The 20,837-nt window shown below is 46.1% G+C and overlaps 1 protein-coding gene across 1 annotated transcript in view; it reads right to left on the reverse strand.

Annotated features, from left to right (window-relative positions):
• Positions 1-607, reverse strand: part of PTPRT (protein tyrosine phosphatase receptor type T) — a 682,122-nt gene extending 681,515 nt beyond the window's left edge. The window contains exon 1 of the mRNA XM_036323307.1: positions 524-607. Within this exon, the coding sequence (XP_036179200.1) occupies positions 524-548 (25 nt within the window). The 5' untranslated portion in view covers positions 549-607. The remainder of the gene's footprint in view (positions 1-523) is intronic.
• Positions 608-20,837: the final 20,230 nt, after the last annotated feature.

Consider the following 20,837-nt stretch of genomic DNA (forward strand, 5'->3'; position numbering starts at 1 on the left):
ACACATCTCATAAGCCTGACTCATGCAGATCTCCATCAAGGGTGCACATTATGGTTTCAGCCCGTTGGTTAAGCATAAACGTGGTATTTAGGATCTCTGGACATTAACTTCATGAGCAATATTTTCACTGTGGAAGTTTCCCTACATACATAGAAGCTGTGTCTGTGTGGCCTGAAAGGAAAAACATGACCTCAGATTCTTCAGAAGCTCTTTCTTCCCTAGAAATGCCACTCTTATCAGGCTCCCAAGCAAAAGTGTGATGCTCTACGTGGAGCTAAAGATCAGAATATCAAAGCTAAAAGAAACCCTAAAGGTTCCTGCATCCAGGCAGCATGTGACTCTTACCACATTCTTAAGAGTTCACTCAGCCTTGTTTTGCATACCTCTGAGAATGGGGAACTTACTACCAACAAAGTTGTGTATGGCCCTCTCAGACAACTTAACCCATCAGAAAGTTCTTTCCCATGAGTCATCATAGAAGATGCCAGCCTCATCACAGGCCCAAACACAGTGGCTCACCTACCTGTGGGCACAGCTGGGTCCAGCATTGGTTTCTCCCACGTGTTAATCTGCTCCCAGGTAAATCCATTGGTCCCCAGGGCCACGCTATAACCACAGTTGCTGTAGTGCTCATCAAAGGAACAGCCGCCTGCAAACAAAAGAGATATGGGTAAATACATCCTCGTGTCTGGGGCTTGGTTCGTTACTCCTGTCTCATCATTTACACCTTTGAATTTTAAACTCTGGAGAAGATTAAAAATAAGGGCAAGCAAATTGGATTTTTATATTTGCTTTGGTGCTCTCAGGAAAGGCGCTGGCATCTGCAGGTCCCCCCTATGTTAAAAAGTTAATAAGGCTAGCTACATTGATTTTAATCTTCCTTCCTGAGAAAGTAAACAGCGACGTCTCATTCTAAGCAGGAAGAAATGAATGCCGGGCCATGCCTCGGTAGCTGCTTCCTGCAGCACAGAGAGATGCTGCGAGGCAGCAGAGAGCACAGCTTCGGAGTCCCGCAAAACCAGGCCCGATCTGATCTTTGCAAAGCTGCGTCCGCCCGGGCCGGGGGCTTCAGCCGTCTGTCTAATCAGTACCTCAGTTTCTCCACCTGTGATATGGAGGGAAAGCTCCACCTGACAGAAGTATCATGAGGATGAAATGGAGTAACATATGAAAAGTAACCGGCATAGAATAAGTTCTCAACATCCGCCTCCACCCCTCTAAAAGCGGTTTTTGAAATATCATTTTCATAAAGTAAAAATCAAATATGTGAAGCATTAGATAAGCATGCGCCTGGCAGATAATACAGTTGATGTTGACAGTGTTTAAAGCTTTCCCCTTTAAAATCTAAGCCATCTACCATTTTACAACAAGCTGTATCAACTCAATTTTGACAAGAATTTACTCTGAGCACATGCTATGTGTTGTAAGCCCCTCCAGGTAACACTGGAAATGCTGGTCTGTCCAGAGAAACAGGAGCCACAATATCCAGGAGGAGGTGCACTGATCAGGGCTGTGAAGGAGGCGAGCATCCAGGGATGGGGAACAGGAGGAAGGACAGTGCAGGTGAGCGAGAGGATACAGAGACAGAGGCCACGCCTAGACTGAGGTCTGCAGCCTCTGATGGTCTCCCAGACCCAGTTTCATGCCCCCCCCCAACCCCCAGTCCATCTTCCAACTGCCCCTTTCTTGTCTCCTTAGGGTTCAGATCGCATCACATCCCCATAAACACCCACTGGGTCCATGTCACACATCCAAGCCAGGTTCTGCTCGACTTAAAGAAACCAGTCCCCATGAGCCCCCGCCTGCATCTGCATTCTCAGGTACCATCACCATCGTCTTCATCAGCTGCAGAGGACAAAACCCCTGCAATGTACCCCACACCTGGGATTCCCTCTACATAGTGGTGGTGGGAGTCCTGTCGACAGATTCAATACAGAATCTGGTCACAGCACCGCAGAAGGACACCTGGGAGGTCAAAGCTTTCTTCACCTCCCTTCCCTGCTGTGCATGGGAACCCGGAAGATGGGCCTTTGGCACCCCAGTGAGTCGCGGGCTGGGCAAAGGAAGGCTTACCCTCTTTCACTAGCACCGTGTTTGGGAAGTGAGTTGAGTATGAAATTGCTTTGTACTAAAAAGTAACAGAAATGTGGGGTGTTTTATGTAGACAGAGAGAGGAGAAAAGGAGAGGGGTCCAAGAAACACCATGGAAAGCAGAAACCTACAGAAGATGATGGCTAATGAGATTTTTTTCCCCTATGATGGGGAGTGGATGATACATTGATAGAAACTGAAATATCTACTTGCTCTGATTTGTTCATTCAATAATCTGACAATGACTTAATTGAGCACCCAGCATAGATCGGGCAGGGTACTAGCTCCTAGCTATATGGTGGTTTACTAAAGAGGCATGCTATTGCGATTTAACCAGACAGACAGCAAACAAGGAAACTAGTAAGTAATCACGCACTTCAGTACTTGCTAGGAAGGCTGCAGTGGGGTGGGTGGGAGACTGCTGAGTCGGGATGGTCCAGAAGGCCTGTCTGACCATGAACTGGAAACAGTTCCCTGTTCTGTTCTGTGACAGCCCTCCACGACTCCCCGCTCCTCCACGAGACCGGGCAGCCACATGCGCTGGTGCTTTGGGGAACTGAGCGAATTAGGACAATGGCCAGTGCAGACTAACAGGAGTCAGGAGGCAAGGATGGGAGGCCCAGGAGGCCAGAGGAAAGGCGAGGAAAAGATGACAGAGGAGGCTTCGCCCCTGATACAGTGGGGAAGGATGACCTTTGAAAGGCAAGAAGGGAGTTAATCAACCCGCTTCCACTAGACCAGTGGTTCTCAACCTTCTGGCCCTTTAAACACGGTTCCTCATGTTGTGACCCAATCATAAAATTATTTTAGTTGCTACTTCATAACTGTAATGTTGCTACTGTTATGAATCGTAATGTAAATATCTGATATGCAGGATGGTCTTAGGCGACCCCTGTGAAAGGGTCGTTCGACCACCAAAGGGGTCACGACCCACAGGTTGAGAACCGCTGCACTAGACAGTAAAGTGGAAATGGTGCTGGCACAGAGTAGGCGCTTAATAAACATTGAATGGATGAACCAATACATGTTAGTGGGATGCCTGACACAGGCCAGCTACACGGGAGGAACCGGGAGCCCATGCCAGTCCCCCAGCTCCAGCTACTCTTCCAAGTCTCGTACCTGCCCCTTGTACCTAGAAAGCTCCTTCCCCACACTGCAGGCCTGAAAAATCCCAAAAGATCCTCCCAAGTCTCTCCTAGAAACCTTCTCTGACCAGAACAGCAGACTGAATGCCTCAGATATGGAAACACAACACGCTGCATCTACAATGTAAAACACTCAGCGGCTGCAGTGGCTCTAAGAGGTCACCCTCCTTTCCCTAAATCGCCACTGCTCACTGGAGCCGGCCTGCGGAAGACAAATGAATCAGGTCAACAGCATCGACAGCACACCGGGCTCCCTGGAATTGATAAGCAGGGGCAGTCTGCAGCATCCCTAGTGTTCCTGGGAATTGCTGACTGAGAATCAATCCCAAGCTAAAAACAGCCTCTGGGGCTAGCGACAGAAGGTGGCCGAGACAATGGCCTGTGTACATCATGCTGTTTAGGTCTTCTTTCTAATGCACACAAGGACACCATGTTTCCAGGCCACCTTGCATCTGGGGAAGACCACGTGATAAGCCCTAGAAATGTGTAACAAAGGGATATCCACTGTTTGTAGGACTAGCCCATAAAAAGCCTCCCTTTTCATCTTCACAGTTATTGTTGAAGGTGGTGGCATCAAAGGAAGAAAGCTATCTAGACCCCTGAGATGCTCATTAGAGGACAGCCACCCAGAGAGTCACTGAAGCAGTAATATTGGCATTCCGCTTTTCAAGAGCAAAATACCAGCTTTTCTTGTCTTACACCACTGACATCTTAGTGGTTAGCTGTTACCACAGCAGAGCCTTGCCCATCCTGACTAACAGAAGAAACATGCTCTCTCGTGCATTTGCTCCATGCCAGGGGATACACAAGGCACTGGTTGCACATGCCGTCTTATTTGCTCTCACTTAATTCTCACAACTTTATTTTATCCCTCCTTTAAATAAGGTAATTGATGCATTGAGGAGTTAGGTGACCTGTTCAAGTCACACAGAAGGAATGTGTTGGAGCCAGGTTTAAATCCATTGCAACTTAACCACAGAATCCATGCTCTCTCTAATGGACCAGAGAGAGAATGTACTCCCCCAGACCAAGGGCCAAATCTTTCACTTATAAGGTGATGAGAGGAGAGCAGAAAGATAAAGAACTTCCAAAGTGGTTGGTCTCTCCCATTTGAATCCATTTCCTTGCTTATTCTAGAAACACTTAACAAAGGGGCACAGAATCAACAGATATGATTCTTACCCTCATAAAGTTTGCAAAGTATAGAGGAAGACAACCAACATACACTTAAGATACAATGCAGAAAACACCTTCACAGAGATATATCAATTCTCAAAGAAGAAGTTATTAATAACTTTTTGTCAATGGTCTAATTAAACCAGTTCTCTGCCTCTTCTAGACAATATTTAGGAGGACTCACAGTTATACCTCTGGGCCCAGCTTACAGGCCCCAAGCAAGGTCACATTAACCATTTGTCCATAGTCTACTGGACCAGTTGCCCACCCCTCACCTCCTGGCCTCTGCCAATGGTGGGTGGCCTGCTCAGCTAACCCTGAGCTGAGAGTGGATTGGTCCTAGCCCTCTAAGGGGACCTATCACAGCCACCTTTCACAGCACACCCTGGGCACCTTGCTGCCTCCACCCACAGAGCTCCCGGGGTCACTTCAACCTCAGCCAGTGAGCAGACGCCTTTTTCTCTAACAGCCTGCTCTTTCACACCAGTCCCACAGCAGCGGGCCTGGGACCCCTACTTCCAGACCACAGTCCTCTTTTTCCCCCCTCCAAGGAGCAGGCTTACAGTGGAGTCCAAAGCAGCCTCTCACCCTATTTGAGTTATTCTTTCTTTAGGACACTCAGGGCCACCTGTGGGTTCTATCCCACTCTGTCACAATCTGCCATCCCTCAGGGGTCCTCGGTGTCCCTCCCCACAGAAGAATATCTAGAAACAGGTCCCCGTCCTGCACGTTATCACATATATATGTCCAAACTCCTGGGGTAACACAGGTTCACGACTTTTCCCTGGAACTCCTGGGCTCCCAACAGAGCAAGATAGAATTAAATGACCATGTAAGCATCCCCGTGTTTTGTGTAGATGAAGAACATAGATGCCATTCAAAGCATGTTGCCTAACTGGTCTACCCATTATCAACTCCCGTCCACCCAAGGTGGCCTGATAAACACAGAAGCATGGTGGCAAAAAGCAAACCGAGGCCTGGAAAACAAAGACAAGCAGGGCAGAAGGGAAGAGTTGCAACTCCGTGCCGCCATTTCCTGTATGTCCACCTGCTGAAAGGCGGTTACAGATTGAGCTCTGAGCTTCTGATGCCCCCTGCAAAAAGTGGGGGGGAGGTAATTTTCAGAGACTGGACACTGTGTTCATAAAATAAAACCCAAATTGATCAGGAAAATTACAACCATCCCAGGTGTTTAGATCACACAAGAATTTCTCCACAGGAGCACTGTTAACAGAAAACCCATACTTCACAATGAACACCATCAGAAACAGCATCAACAACAAGAGTGCATGGCAGTTTCATGAGACAATCGCTCGTAATCATTCTCAATATAAACTGATAGCATTACCCAAACACTCAATTCCAAAAAAGCAACTCACTGGGGACCAAAATGATGCAGCCTAGAAATCAGCTTCCTGTTGGTCTGGCTTGACCCAGAGATACGTTTTAAAAGCTTGTCCTGGAGAGAAAATATACTTAGTAAATATTTTTAAGTAATCCTCTCTGAATTTTCTTCTTCTCAATCAACAGATTGAAAAAGAGAGTGTATGAGCTTCAGATTATACAGCCTGACAGCAAACCCCCTGCCCGCTGGGAACAGCCCCTTTTGTTCACATTCTTTTCTCATTTCTGAGCCTTCATTTTCTGGAGTGCAAGGCAGGGGGCTTGACAAGGTGATCATCAAGGAACTTTCTAGTGACAAAGATTAAGGATTCCAGAGACTCAGAAAGGACTGGGAACTCGCGGGAGCCACGGAGATGCAGAGCCATGCCACCAGCCCTAGGACCAGCTACTGAGAGACTCAGAAAAAGAAGAAAGGAGAGGCTAGCTCCCCCTGGACAGCACGAAACAGTCAAACCCATGATCCTGAGTCTCACTGCAGCTCTTCTTGCTCTTTCAAAAATCATGTTTATCTGTCTTGGTGCAATTCCTTGGAGCCATCACACCTGACACAGTAGCCTACCATCAACACCTGGCCTCCTCTGCAGATGTTTGTGGCAGATGACTTGCAGAGGCTTATTTATCCCCTAAAGACCCTTGTTTGATTGCTCACCTCATTCCGTTTTAAAGAGTAAACAGCCCCATTTAACTGATGTCAACCCATCACAATCATTTTGGGGGAAATCAAAACCCTCCTAAACCTACCCTCACCCCAGGAGTTGGGCTCAGCCTCCAGAGGACAGGTTCTGGTTTGGGGAAGACCCACATAACTGAGGGCAGACAGGGCAATGCAGTCACAGCCAAGGACCCAGCACTACCTGCCTGCACCTGACAGAGGAGCTATTTATCTGGTCAGGTTGAAGTCAAAATGTGCCAACGGCCTCAGATGCTCTGATGTGAGTCAAGCATAAAGTCAACAGAGAAATGGAAAACTGTAGCCAGGAAATTGGATTTTGAAAATCCATTTGGGTTTGGTAATGTATAGCATTTCAGCATCTGTAAGGGGAGTAAAAATAGTGCAGGATACATACTTTAGGATACATTAAAGCATAAATAAAGTTTATAGTGCCAATCAGAGTATTTTTTTAAACATGAGCCCTTCTTTTGAAAATGAGAGAGGAATGGAATTCAATAGAAATATAAATGTGTCTGCCTCTGCATTTCTGATATGATCCTGTGTATTCTTGAACTGAATTAAGTGCAGAAGAGGAATTAAGGATTTGTTGGGCATCTGTTATCTGCCATGCACCGTACTTGAGCTATGTAAGTATGATTTATATATGTGTGGGTGTATAAATGGAGGTAAATTCGACTACCACCACTAAGTCAGGGGTCAGCATTCTTTCCATGTAAAGGGTCAGATGGTAAATACTCTCAGCTTTGCAGCCACACAGTCTCTGTCACAACTATTCAACTCTGCCATTACAGCATAAAAGCAGCCAGAGGCAACAGGTAAACAAATGGGTATGGTTATGAGTCAATAAAATTTTATTTATAAAAACAGGTGGCGGGCCAGGGGCCACAGTTTGCCAATCCCTGCTCTAAGAGAGTAGCATTGCTCTCTGCATTTAACACATACAACCTTGTCATCAGAGCTCCTAATGGACAGGCCTAGCTGGAGAGCTCAGGAAAAAAGGGTGACATCACCTTCAGTAATAAGAATAGTGATACCTCTCAGTCATTTAAAAAATAAAATAAAAGATGTAATATTGCTATTTGCCACAATATGGATGGATCTTGCGAGTATTGTGCTAAGTGATAGAAGGACAGGACAAATGACAAAAGAACTTTATGATTTCACACATATGTGGGATATAAAACAAAAAGCAACAAATGAACAAACAAAACAGACATAAAAACAAACTCATATACACAAACAACAGAATGGTAGTTAGCAGAGGGGAAGGGAGCTAGGGGAGGATGAAGAAGTGAAGGGGGTCAAATACATGGTGACCGAGGGAGACCAGGCTTCAGGTGGTGAGCACACAGTATATAGAGATGCCACATTTATAAAGTTGTACACCTGAAATTCATGTGTTATTAACCAATGTGGGGGTGTCAGGTCTCACATAGTCATCACACTTGGAAACTATTCAGACAGATCCAAGACATAGCAGGACTAAATGGTTAGGGGGCCCTGGAAAGCGAGATGTCGTAGACGTGGATTGTATTGTTTTTTGACTTGGGGGTTGGCAAACATTTTCCATAAGAAGCCAGAAAGTAAATATTTTCACCTTATGGGTGTACTGGTTTTCTACTGTTACCAAGCAAACTACCACAAACCTAGGGTCTTAAAGCAATACCCATTTCTTAGCTCATGGTTTCTGCAGGTCAGAAATCCGGGCAAGGCTGGAGTGGGCTCTCTTCTCAGGGCCTCACAAGGCTGAAGTCAAGGTGTAGGGGAACTGCATTCCTTTCTGGGCTATGGGTCCTTGTTCAAGCGCTAGTGGTATTTGATAGAATTCAGTTCCTTGTAGTTACAGGGTTGAGGTGTCTGCTGTCTGGCTGGCTATCACCCAGTGGTGACTCTCTGCCCCTAGCAGTCACCCCGTCCTTGCCATAAGCGCTCTCATGCCTCAAATCCCTTCCTTTGGGTGGGTTCAGTCCCTTTCAAGGGCTCATCTCATTCAGGCAGGCCCATCCAATATCATCTCCTTTGTGATTAACTACAGTCAAATGATTTGGGACCTTAATTACATCTGCAAAATTCCTTTGTCTTTTTTGCTCACATAACCTAATCACAGGAGTGAAACTGATCCTGTTCACAGTCCCACCCAAGGAGGAATTGCACAGGATATAAAACCCAGGGGTCGGGAAACTTGGGCACCAATGTAGAATTCTGCCCACCTCCGTAGTCTTTGTCACTACTACTCAGCAATGCCACAGTAGCACAGAGGCAGCCACCAACAGTACAGAAAGTATGGGCAGCATTGTGTTTAACAAAACTCAATTTATTGACACTGCACTTTGAATTGCATATGTCACTCACATATCATAGAATAGTATTCTTCTCATGATTTGTCTGAACACTTAAAAAAGGAAACGCCATTCTTCCCTTCAGTGCTGAGAACAAACCAGTGAAGGTCCAGACCTGACCTGCAGGCTGTAGTTTGCCGACCTTCACTTCGATACCGTGAAAATTTCCAATTTTAACACAGTCACAGAAAAGTGCCTCATTTCAGTATTTGAGTGTTGGATGCCATGTCTTCTGACACCCCCTTCCCATTTCTCAGTAGTAGCCTGTTTCTTCTTTCCTCTGGGAAATCGAGGGGAGCACATGCCCAACTGGCCTCCGAAGCTACACTCCTGGCCCATAGGATGAGGGATACAGAAAAGCACAATAGCTCCCTGGATTTAATAACCACTTCACCTACATTATAGCATGTTGTATTCATGGGCAAGGTGTTCTGCAGCAGACTTCCCATTTCACAGATGAGGAAACCAAGGCTGGAGCGAGTGACATACTCAACATCACATGTCAATCAGGGGCAGAGCCAAGACTCAAATCAAAGACTTCTTCCTTGAGTCAAGGTCTGAGAACCGGGGCAGATCTCAGCAACACAATTTGTGGGGCCCAGTGCAAAACTAAAATGCTGAGCCTCCTGCTTAAAACAATTAAGAAACCAAGATGGCCAATAGTAGAGCAAGGGACCCTTTCCAGGTGCCAAGCCCTGTGTGACTGCACACGTCACACACCCATGAAGCCAGCCCTGCTCTGTGGACACACACATTCCAACACCAACGTACGCCAACCCCCAAATCATCGGGATTCCGTCCACGTGCCGTCAACTGCTTTGAAGGCAGGGCCATATCTAAGTGGGGCTTATTAATCGCGAGCAGCCTGTCGCGGGTAGGCGAGTCCTGCCCCCCGAATGAATGTAAACCAGCCTTGCATAAATCGAATTCCTTTTCTGAATATCTAATTGAATTTGCAGAAGTGTATGCCAGAGGGGTGTTTAAATAAGTGCACAAATATGATAAGAAGGCCTTCACACCATTATATCTAATTCAGTAAGCAAAAATAATGGCAGGGCACGTTCCAATTAGTATTTGATTTATTTGCTCTAACAAATCCAATTAGTAGAATGTTTTATAAAGTCATCCAATGTCAAACACTCATGGACTCACCAGATAGAAACAATAGTCCTAATAGAAGAAAAAAATATGTTAAATCTCTCCGAACATTATAAATTTATTATAAATAAGGCAATGTCTCTCCGTGGGCGCAAGCATTCCCCAGGGACCAGAGAAACAGTGTCTGATCTGCTCTACTGGTTCCTTCTCCCAGAGACTCCGTAAGGCAATTCAGGTTAATTTGGCCGATTATAATAAGTCCAGGAATGAAAACAACAAAGGTGGAAGTTAGCCACGGGACTTCAAGGGAGAATAATGAACTTGCTGCTGGGTGTTTTCCAGCCCAGAGTCGTGTCCTGATGTCCAACGCAGCGCCGTGGAGCGGAAAAAGTCAGGGCTCACAGAGACAGCCACCTTCTGGAACCTGAGGCAACACTCTTGTGCCCTTTCCATGAACCAGCTTTTCCATCTGTGAACTAGGAAATTCAAGGATGGTGGTCAGCTACCATCCCAGGCATGCCCACTCGGGAGAGTGGGTGGCCTTCTTTGCCCAATGAAACACAGCATCAGTAGGGATTCAAGTGTGGCCGTTCCAGGGTCTGCCTCCTAGCTCTGTTATTTTTTTTAACTGTGTGACCTTGGTGAAGTTATTTAACCTCGATGCGCCTCAATGTCCCCATCTGTAAAACGAGGATAATAATAGTATCCATCCCTTGGGGGTTTTATAAAGATTGAGTACATTTAATAGTGTGAAGACTTAGACTAGTTCCTGGCACACAGTAGGTGCCAAATACGTTTGGTTCAAATAATATTAAATCCCAAGGTATAAATTAGAAACGGGAAGGAGAACTACGCTACATGTGCTCAGGTTACACAATCTCAGAAACAAAGGATTTAAACAAACTCTCTGAATTGGTCCCTCGTATCGTGTATGGATCAGCAGTGCCTTTGGTGATAAGATACTGATCCAACTTCACTCACGGCTTACTGCGGTGTGACCTTGGGTAAGTCACCTACCCTCTCGGGCTGGAGACTTCTCCCACGTAACAGATGGCAATAACTTAAGCCCTCCCCAAGGGCACGTCCATTTCTGACACCCTCTGAGATGGTGGCTGTGTCCTTCCGCAGGTTACATCTGGATGTCAGACAAGAAGACGCAGTGGGGGTGCCAGGCCGACGTCCGTCTTCTCACATGCCCCTCCTCCCAGGCACTGGACTGCACGCAGACTCCAGAGCCGCTCGGAGAAAAGCCAGCTTCTCTGCCCCAGGCAACCTGGCAGATGCTGTCTCGCAATGTGACTGGCAGGAAAGAGCAAAGAGGAGGCCATGAGGGGGGGTCAGCCCCCAGCTTCATCCTGCCAAGGAGAGGAGGGGGACAGGGGACAGAGCCTTCACCTTCAGTTCCAAGTGAAGGTGGCTCAATTCAGAGCCCCAAATGGTCCGGGGGCCGATTCAGGGATTCAGTGGCTGCACCATGCTTGAAGAGGGAAGGGGTCCTCTGATTCACAGGTGGGGAAACAGGCATTGAAAGGATAAGGCTGCAAAGAAAGGGGTGCAGGGCTGGGATGGAACCAGCTCTCCTGGCCTCGGGCTAGAGCTCTGCCCACTCAGAGCCAGAATAGCATCTTTCATCTTGTCTCAGGCGATGGCAATGTCCTTTTATGTTTATATTTGAGGGAGCAATGGAAGACAGAGCCGGCCACAGGTCATAACCCGTCCCGGGGAAACTTCAGATCTGTTGAGAAGAGGTGAGCGCAAGTTCCTCTACATACAGCTGTACCCGGGCTTCTGGCAGGAGCCGTGGCATCTTCTGAAGGCCTCCCAGGCCCACAGCAAGCTCGGGATGGCCTCGGGGTCTTTGCACTGCTGTGCCCCGTGCCTGGAATGTTCTTGCACTCGAGTTTCATGTGGCTCCCGGCATCTGCCACATCAAAGACCAGCACCGCCTCCTCAGAGAAGCCTCTGAGCACCCCTGGGAGTTCGCCTCCCCCCTTCTCCAATTCTCTGCCACGCCGACCTGCTGCTTCTGCTCCCTGGGGCTGTTGCCGAGACCCCTAGTAACTCTGCAGTGGTTTCTTTACTTCTTGTCCTGTCTTCCCACCACCAGTCGAAGTTCTCCAGGGCAGGAAGAACTGGGTGTCCCTTTTATTTGCCACGGAATCCTCAGGACAAAGAGCCTGGCTCTCCGAAGCTTGAGAGCTAACGGGAAACTCAATAAATGCTTCCTGAATGGAGTGTGGTAAAGCGTCAGGCGCACAGACTTGGCATCGGAGGGCCATGCACAATGTGGTTCTGGCACTTTTTCTGTGACCTCGGGTGAATCAGAGAACCCTCTGAGCTTCTATTTCCTCGTCTGTGAAGTGGGAATGATAACGACAGCAGCTAGCGTTTACGGAATGCTTACTATGAGCTGTGCACTGTGCTAAGCCATTTCCACGGATTATCTCACCTAATGCTCAAAGAGCCCCAGGCGGTGGCCATGATCGCTATCCACACGTTATGCATGATGAAACTGACAACTGGTTAAATAACTTGCCCAAATCTCATAGCTAGGAACTGGCTGGTTTGCAATTTGAACTGAGGCCATACCGCCTAAGCGTGGTTGCTACTGCTATAGGAATATCTGACTTCCTAAAAACCTCGTCTTCCAAAAGTGACTTATTTTTAACATGTAATCTTTTCAGAGGCAAAGAGAAGCAGCCACATGTCCTGAGACTCAGTTGATAGGTCTAGCCCACAAGGTCAGCTCAACGTCAGCTTCCTGCATCTCCACTCACTGGTCTGGTGGCTCGAGGTCACGTGCTGTCCCATGGTCCACACGGGGCTCTGACCCTACCCCAGATCTCGGCTCCATTAGTGACCCGGCTTGGAGAACCTCAGGGGAGACCTCAGCCAGGTGTTCCCCCTGGCCCTGCGAAGAGTGGACCCTTGTAATTATCACTTTGAAATCATCAAAAAATCCCTGGGAGAGAGCATCTTCGGGTCATTTAAAGCTTCCCTGAGCTCCAGCATGGGAAAAGTCAGCCACTGGTGCCCATGTAGTAACTCAGACAATCCAGGCACTCACAGCACCACTGTATCTTCCCTCAGAGCGGCCCTGTCAGTGCTCTTTGGGGTTCAATATATGATTTTGCAAGTCTGGAAACTGAGGCTCAGAGGAGTTGCATAACTTCCTCAAGGCAACAGCTCATAAAGGGCAGCATGGGGGGTAGAATTCTTTCCCATCTGACCGCAGAGCACAAGCCCTCTGGACCGTATCACTCGGAATGTCTGCTGCATGGAAACTGGTGAACTCCTCCCGTGTGGCAAGTCCCACTCCTCATTATCCTTTCTGATCTAATGCAACCCAGGCTTGAATGTCACTCATGAGCCTTGTATTGAGTGTCTACTGGGAACCAGACATTGCTCCAGGCACCAGAGAGAGCTCAAGGGTCAACAACAGCTGTGGCCCCTCTTCATGGAGCCCACGTGCTAGTGCGGGAACCTGGCAATGAAAGCATGGGGAGAAATAAGGCGGGGAAGGTGCCCACCCAGCTTGTCACAATGAGGTAGGCACTCGATAAACAGATCCATAAGGTGAACAAAGCAAGTGATCTGGCTGAGCAGCTACTCTTTGCCTCACATCTGGCCCGCCATGCCATGGAATCCCGCTTAATCATGACAACCACCTGTGATCCAGGAATTACTCATTCTCACTTTAAAGACGAAGATACTGAGATTCCAACAACATAAGAATCCGGTCCAAGGCCCCTAGATTTGTGGGATCTGTTCTGTTCCCTTTCCTCAGAGCCATCCTCTCTTCACTGCACAGGATGGTGCACACAGAAGCCCAAGAAACTTCTGGGACTGGCTAACAGACATTGGTTTATGGACTCAGTGCTTATAAGTATATTAACATTTAATTACATAAAGGAAGAGTTAGGGTTCCATACAGTCAATTAAACTCAATAATAGTACCCAGCATTATATAAACCACCAAACCGGTAATTGTGTAGATAAAATATTATGAGTGCTATCATAAGCACAGTGGGTGTGAAAGCTCCCTCGGAACAGGTCAGCTTTGGCAAATCTGTCTGTGGTTGCCAATCAGACTTCACTACCGAGGCCTGGTGAATGTGCATTGAAAGTGGAATGAAAGGGGGTGGAGGGAGGTGGAAGAGGGTAAAGGGAGGCTCAATGGTGATGGAAGAAGACTTGACTTGAGGTGGAAAACACACAATCCAATTTACAGATGATGTATTATAGAATTGTACTCCTGAAACCGATATAATTTTGTTAACCAGCATCACCCCAATAAATTCAATTTTTAAAAAATAACTTTTAAAATGTAGAATGAAGACTTTTTAAGGCCAGAGCATAAAGGATCCTCGACTAAGTTACATCTCAAATGACCAGAATGCCCAGATTGGGTCTGTCCAAAAGGAGTGGTGGACCCAGCATCTTTTGGGGTCTCAGGGATGGTGCTGGGCCCTTCGTCAATGACAACTAGGGCATTGCTAGCAGGTCACCCCATTGAATCAGTAAGCCTATCTACTCTTCCTCTAAAGTGTTGTTGACACTCTGGGTACATCATGCCGAGACAGAGGCACCCACAAGTGGGAAGTGGGCACTGTCCTAATAATTAAGGAAGTAGCCTCTGACAAACATTTGAAAAAGAGAGCCCAGGGCAGTCACTAAGATTCCTAAGCATGAGAAACAGCCTCCCTCCCACCTTCCCATGCCTGGGGATTCACGGCAAGGACACAGCAACATGTTTCTCTACTTTGGAACAAGCACTCAGCAACTTTCAGCTCCATATACAGTTTTTCTAATCTGCAAAGGCCTTAACATAGGATCCTGTGAGTGCAGCCCCTGCCAGCATGACTCTACCTCAGGCTAAAACTCTTTGGAGCAGAAATGAGATTCTAACAAAGCCACCACTTGCTAAATCACATCATAGCTCAGGTCCTGACAGGACGAGAGCAGGTGGTCTTGAAGATGGAAGAGTTGCCTGGGAGAAAGGAGCCCTGCATTACGGATTTGGCTCTGCCACCAACTGGCCACATGACCTTGGCTGCGTCACATTCCATTTGAAATGCATCTGGCTGGAAGCTCCTGACAGTCTATCTCAGAAACTCGCTGCAATGCCTACGAAAACACTGGAAAATGTTAAAACTTCCAACAGAAGTGAAAACAAGGATTCACAATAAAACTATCAGTAGCATTTGGAGAAATTTGAAATGGGTGTTAAAATGCAAATGGCAGACCACCTTTGCTATAATCTGGGGAGGTGGTGGGCAGGGAATGGTGAGTCCTTTCTACCTGGAATTAACTAGGGAGACTATGTGTCTCCTAGCTGCAGTCAAAAAATAAAATAGTCAGAGGGGAAAAAATAAAAAGTCTTGTGAGTTTTTTTAAAAAAATGAATAGGAAAAGAAAAAGCAAAACATTCATCACATCTAAAAAGAAAAATCATCACGGAAACTTAAACAGAAGACCTCTAAAACAGAGCTACTACAGGAACCTGAAGATGCCTTAGAAAACCTTCAGCATCCTCAGTAGGATGCAGAGGCTCAGCTCTTTGTGAAACAAGAAGAGAAAGCTACAAGGAGAAACTCATATAAGATGCAAAGACAATAGGACTGGATGACAGATCTGTGGGTTGACAGAGGATTTCAGAGAAAGTCAAAATGCAAAACTCAGAATCAAAACCAGAATTAGTAAGAAAGTGGACAAATGCAGGTTTCTCAAACCCTCTGACCTCAATAATGACTGAAATGGATAAAAGGAAGCAAAAGTAGCCAACACCAAAGCTACACTGCTATATTTTCTTTTCATTGACTTAGAGGATGCAAGACAATTTGGGCCCACCCCGAATTTGGGCCAGCAATTTATATACCACTCAATTCATTCTTCAGAAAACTGCGCAGTGTGAGAGGAAGTGGATAAATTTCTGAAAAACCTGGTAATAACTGCCAGTTGGAATGTCAAGGGCTATTGGAGGGAAGAGCTGTGTAAAAATGAAGGATGCCTGACTTGGGTGCCCTTTGCCCCAACTCCATCAACAGCATTTTAAGGCTGTATCAGTTCCTTGTTTGTTTCCTCCTCTAACCCATCCTCCCCAGAGGCCCTGGGACCTTCTCTCACCTGGGAGAGCCCCAAACTGACAGGTTAGAGCTGGGGGCAGAGTGAAAGGAGAGAGAAATGGCAGCCTGGTTTTTCAGGTGAGGACCAGCCGCAGCTAGGATAGTACAACTTTCCCCCAGGAGCTGACTCACCTGAAGCCAGGTCAAAGGCAAGTTCTGTACCACAGGAAGCATAGGAAGGCTTCCCGAAGAAGCAACAAGCCAAAGACCATGAAGAGGAAGGGCCAGAGAACCCTCCCACGTATCCAGGGCTCTGGCCACCAGCAGCCGCAACCCCACTAACACAGAGAGAAGCAGAAACACATCGTGACCATAACCCACTGCGAAGGCAGCACCAGGTATGGGTGATGAGCATCCTGGAGCCTAGCACGTGACCATGAGGCCTTGGACAAGCCTCTTAACCTCTTAGTGCTTCAACTCCTCATCTGTAAGAAGATGATAATAATATTACCCTCACAGGAGGAGACTGAGTGTTGTGGAGCCTGAGCTTAGACATTATTTTTAGGGAAATGAGTACAACCTTAGAAGAGAGACTATTTATTTGAAGTGGAAAACAAAAATCACTACAAAAACAAAGTTCTAGAAGCCTACAGGTTACTCAAACATTGTGCAATCCAGAAAAATAACTGTTATTAATTATTTCCCTGAGACTATTTCCCCCTACATCCCTGGCTGCATTCTTTCAATTACCTTTTCATGACATTAATTTACAGTATCATTTTTTTTATAGGGACAAGGAACTCCAATATCCCCTCTAGCAAGTGGATTGAAATGCATTTATTATTAATAATATTTTTTTAAGTTTCCTTCAAGTTCACAAGTCATTATTTATGTAATGTTATAGAAACTTTAGAATTGGAGAAACCACTATCAAATTTCTTTCATGTATAGTCTGCAATACTTCGGGGCATTACAAGTGTTTCTGTGTACTCAGCATTCACAAATAACATTTGCTTTGATGACTTGTATTCCTGCAAGTCATGTCCACATCAGGGCACTGAATGATGGTGTTATTAAACACAAGGGGAAAAAAAGAAATACGTTTATATATGGATATAAACTACATATACGCTCTATATGCATGTGCTCACAAATTCTATATTGTGTATACATGCATCCATAGTATAGGCATAGTATACATAGTATTTACATACATATCATATATACTATACATAACATATACTATATATGAAATATGTGTGTGTGTGTGTGTATACTAGAGGCTGGTGCACAAAAATTTGTGCACTTGGGGGGGTCCCTCAGCCAGGCCTGTGCCCTCTCCCAGTCTGGGACCCCTCAGGGGTATCCCAGATCAGAGTGGGGGTCCCGCTGGGGTGCCTGGCCAGCCTGGGTGAGGGGCTGAGGGCTGTTTTCAGGCTGGCCAAGCCCCCAGTGGGGACCCTCACCTCATGAGGGTGTGGCCAGCCTGGCTGAGGGGCTGAGGGCCGTTTTCATGCTACCCACAGTGCTTTTGGGGGGGGGGGTCCTGCTGGAGTGCCTGGCCAGCCTGGGTGAGGGGCTGATGGCCATTTTCAGGCTGGCCACGCCCCCTGGTGACCCAAGCTCCCAGCCTCTACTTTTGGGCTGGAAGCAGGTATCTGGGATTTATTTATCTTCTATAATTGAAACTTTGTAGCCATGAGCAAAGCCCAGGGCTGGCCAGGGAAGGTGGGAAGCTTGGCTTCCTCCATCGCCGGGGGCAACCCGAGCCTCCTGCTCACTCCAGCTCCGTGGTCGCTGCCATCTTAGTTGGGTTACTCTGCATACTCACTCCTGATTGGCTGGTGGGCATGGCTTGTGGGTGTAGTGGAGTGGCAGAGTGATGGTTAATTTGCATGTTTCTCTTTTATTAGTGTAGATATATATATATATATATATATATATATATCATTAAACCTAGCTAAATTTCAACTTCCACTTATCTAGATCCTAAAATGCCATGTCTACTCCAAAAGCCCCACCATCAACCCCTAGCCCCAGCCAAAAGGAAGGTATGATAAAAGAACACGTTGCCTGGGCGCCGCCCAGGGCCTTGGAAGGGTGATGGGACAGTGAGAGCACAGAACACAGGAAGGGGGTGTGGCAAGGTGCCCAGCTCCAGGAGTGATGGACGTCCCGCCACATTTCCCATGGAGGCCTCTGCCACCTGCCCACCATTGACAAACCAGGGCTGCACCTGAGCAGCTGCACATCTCACCTTCCTAACTCAACACCAGACTTCAGGCAGGAGACAGGCCAGGCCTTGGGGGGCAAGATTACATTCACCAATATTCACTTACTTTCATACAAACATTTTGGATTTTACCTCAGGGAGAAGACCATTCAACAACTGTGTTAAAAACACACACCAAAAAAAACATTGCTACTGTTGCCAGCTCAAGCAAAAATACCATAATTCAGACATTTGTCTGGTTTGCTAAAATAGGCTGAGACCACCCAGCCAGTGTGGCTCAGTGGACTGAGTATCATCCCCTGCAACAAGAGGTCATCGGTTCATTTCTGGTCAGGGCAGATGCCCAGGTTGTGGGCTCGATCCCCGGTCATGGGCATGTAGGAGGTAGATGATCCATGTTTCTCTCTCATTCATGTTGCTATCTCTCTCTCTCCCTAAAAAAATCAATAAAAAACATATTAAAATAGGCTGAGGCCAATCGTTATTTCACACTCCTGTTAATTTTCCCATTCCTCCCTTTTCCTGTTCTCGCTTGCAGCTCCCTCCACCCCTCAATCACACCTTTGAACCTTTAAGCTGACATGGTAAAGCTGGTTACCTCATCCTCTAGAATCCCTGCTAGTGGTTTGGCAGAATATATTTTTCACAAGAAGCCTGAGGCCACATCACGTGACACACCCCAGCCCTCCATCTCTGGGGACAGCCACACACTGGGGAGTCTGAAACTGTTTTAATTCAGATTCACTAGGATTGCCCTGATCTCCTCCTTTGAGCTTTTCCGTGGATTTCTCTCAGCAGCTTCCCAACCGCCCGGGGAGGCTCCGCGAGGCATGCCTTACGAAGCAGAGCGATGCTCCTGTTTGGCAACATCTGTGCACCAGGAATTTGTTGAGAAGCAGCAACCTATTTGATGGTAGAATTAATGGCAATTTTCATATTCTCCTTTATCATTTCCTAGTTATTTTGGAAGTAACAAAAGTTATGTAAGACAGAGAAACTGTTGTCTAGTTCTTATTAAAAACTTAGGCCGGAGAAAGCATGTGGCTGGAGGGTGGGCTTAAAGGGAGTTCATTCCATCTACCTGTCAGGGAGTCTACAATTTGCTCCAGGATAAAAGGAGACATCGCGGAGACAACATGCTGAGTTCACACGCGCTGTGGTCCTTGGGAGCCTTGGTACCCACAAGAGCATCATAAGACTCTGCCACACAAAATAAGGGTGCAGTTGAGGTGGAGGGGGTAACAGACCACAAAAACTTCTTTAAAATTACTCACACAAGCAATGTTCTTAAATCATGGTACCCCCTCCAAAAAAATCTAACGTATTTATCTTATGTACTCTGAATCTTGGTTTATACACACTCACACACACACACACACACACACACATGCACACTCACACACACATACACACACACCCCTCGCAAAATTTCGTAGGGGAATTCAAAGATACCATAAACATGTAGACCCTAGAAAAGAGTCTGGCACATTTTAAGAGCGAAATATATATTAGCTATTATTGTTAGTAAGAGTAGAGTACCTATTAGATGTATTCACAATTTTACAACACACATTTTATCAAGTTGTAACTGTTGATACACATTAACTAGTAACTATTCAGGTAACCATTAAATCCCAAATAGTCAAAATTCTCACTGGCATTGATGCATCTGACATGGCATTTTTTTGGTGCAATTAATCTCTGAAAGGTGTGTACATTATAATGGACCACGTTACATATGTTATATATAAATCTAATCAGGTTTCTTAGTTTTATTCTCATTGCAAAAATAATAACACTTTTACTGCAAATAATTTGGAAAAACGAACACAACCTCTTTTAATCTTCTCTCTCCAAGAGTCACCACTGCTCATATGGATTTTGTGACCTTTTCCCCCACTGATAGGTATATAAACTTACTTTCTAAAAATAAATGAGAACCAATGTGAACTCAAAAGCTTTGCAACCCACTTTTAAAGTGCATTACTGCATCAGGCATATTTCTCACTAAACATTCTAAAACCTAATTGTAATGATTACCATTCTATATGCCATAATTTACTAAACCAAATTTTTTTTCTTTTTCTTTTTTTCGTTTTCATGATTACTATTTATACAGCAAGGAGATAAACCTTAGGACATATCCACACTTATTTCCCTAGGATAACGTTCTGAAAGTTGAACTTTCAGCGTCAAAGGGCACGCATAATTTTACATCTGCATATAGACACACGCCTTCCGCGACAGCTGTTCCAAGTGGCACTGCCTTCTGAGGTCTGAGACTGTCCACTTCCTTGGCATCCTCACCAGTATGAAGGATCGCTGTTTTTAATCTTTCTCGATTTAACTGGTAAAAGGCAGAGGCCCACTGTTTTAAGTTATTTGAATACTAGATGAGATTGCATGTTTTTCATAAGTTCAAAGGGCCACTGACATTCCTCCATTTGTAAATGGCCTGTTCATATCCTTTACTCACTTTATCAGTGGGCTATTTATCCATTCTAACGTGTAAGTGCTCTTAATCCGTTAAAGACATTAGCCCATTTTTATATATTTAGTTATTAATGGTTCTCTAGTTTATTTTAACCTCTAAATTATTTTGGCCATTTGGGC

Source organism: Myotis myotis, unplaced genomic scaffold (genome assembly GCF_014108235.1).
Source record: "Myotis myotis isolate mMyoMyo1 unplaced genomic scaffold, mMyoMyo1.p scaffold_m19_p_9, whole genome shotgun sequence".
Lineage (NCBI taxonomy): Eukaryota > Metazoa > Chordata > Mammalia > Chiroptera > Vespertilionidae > Myotis > Myotis myotis.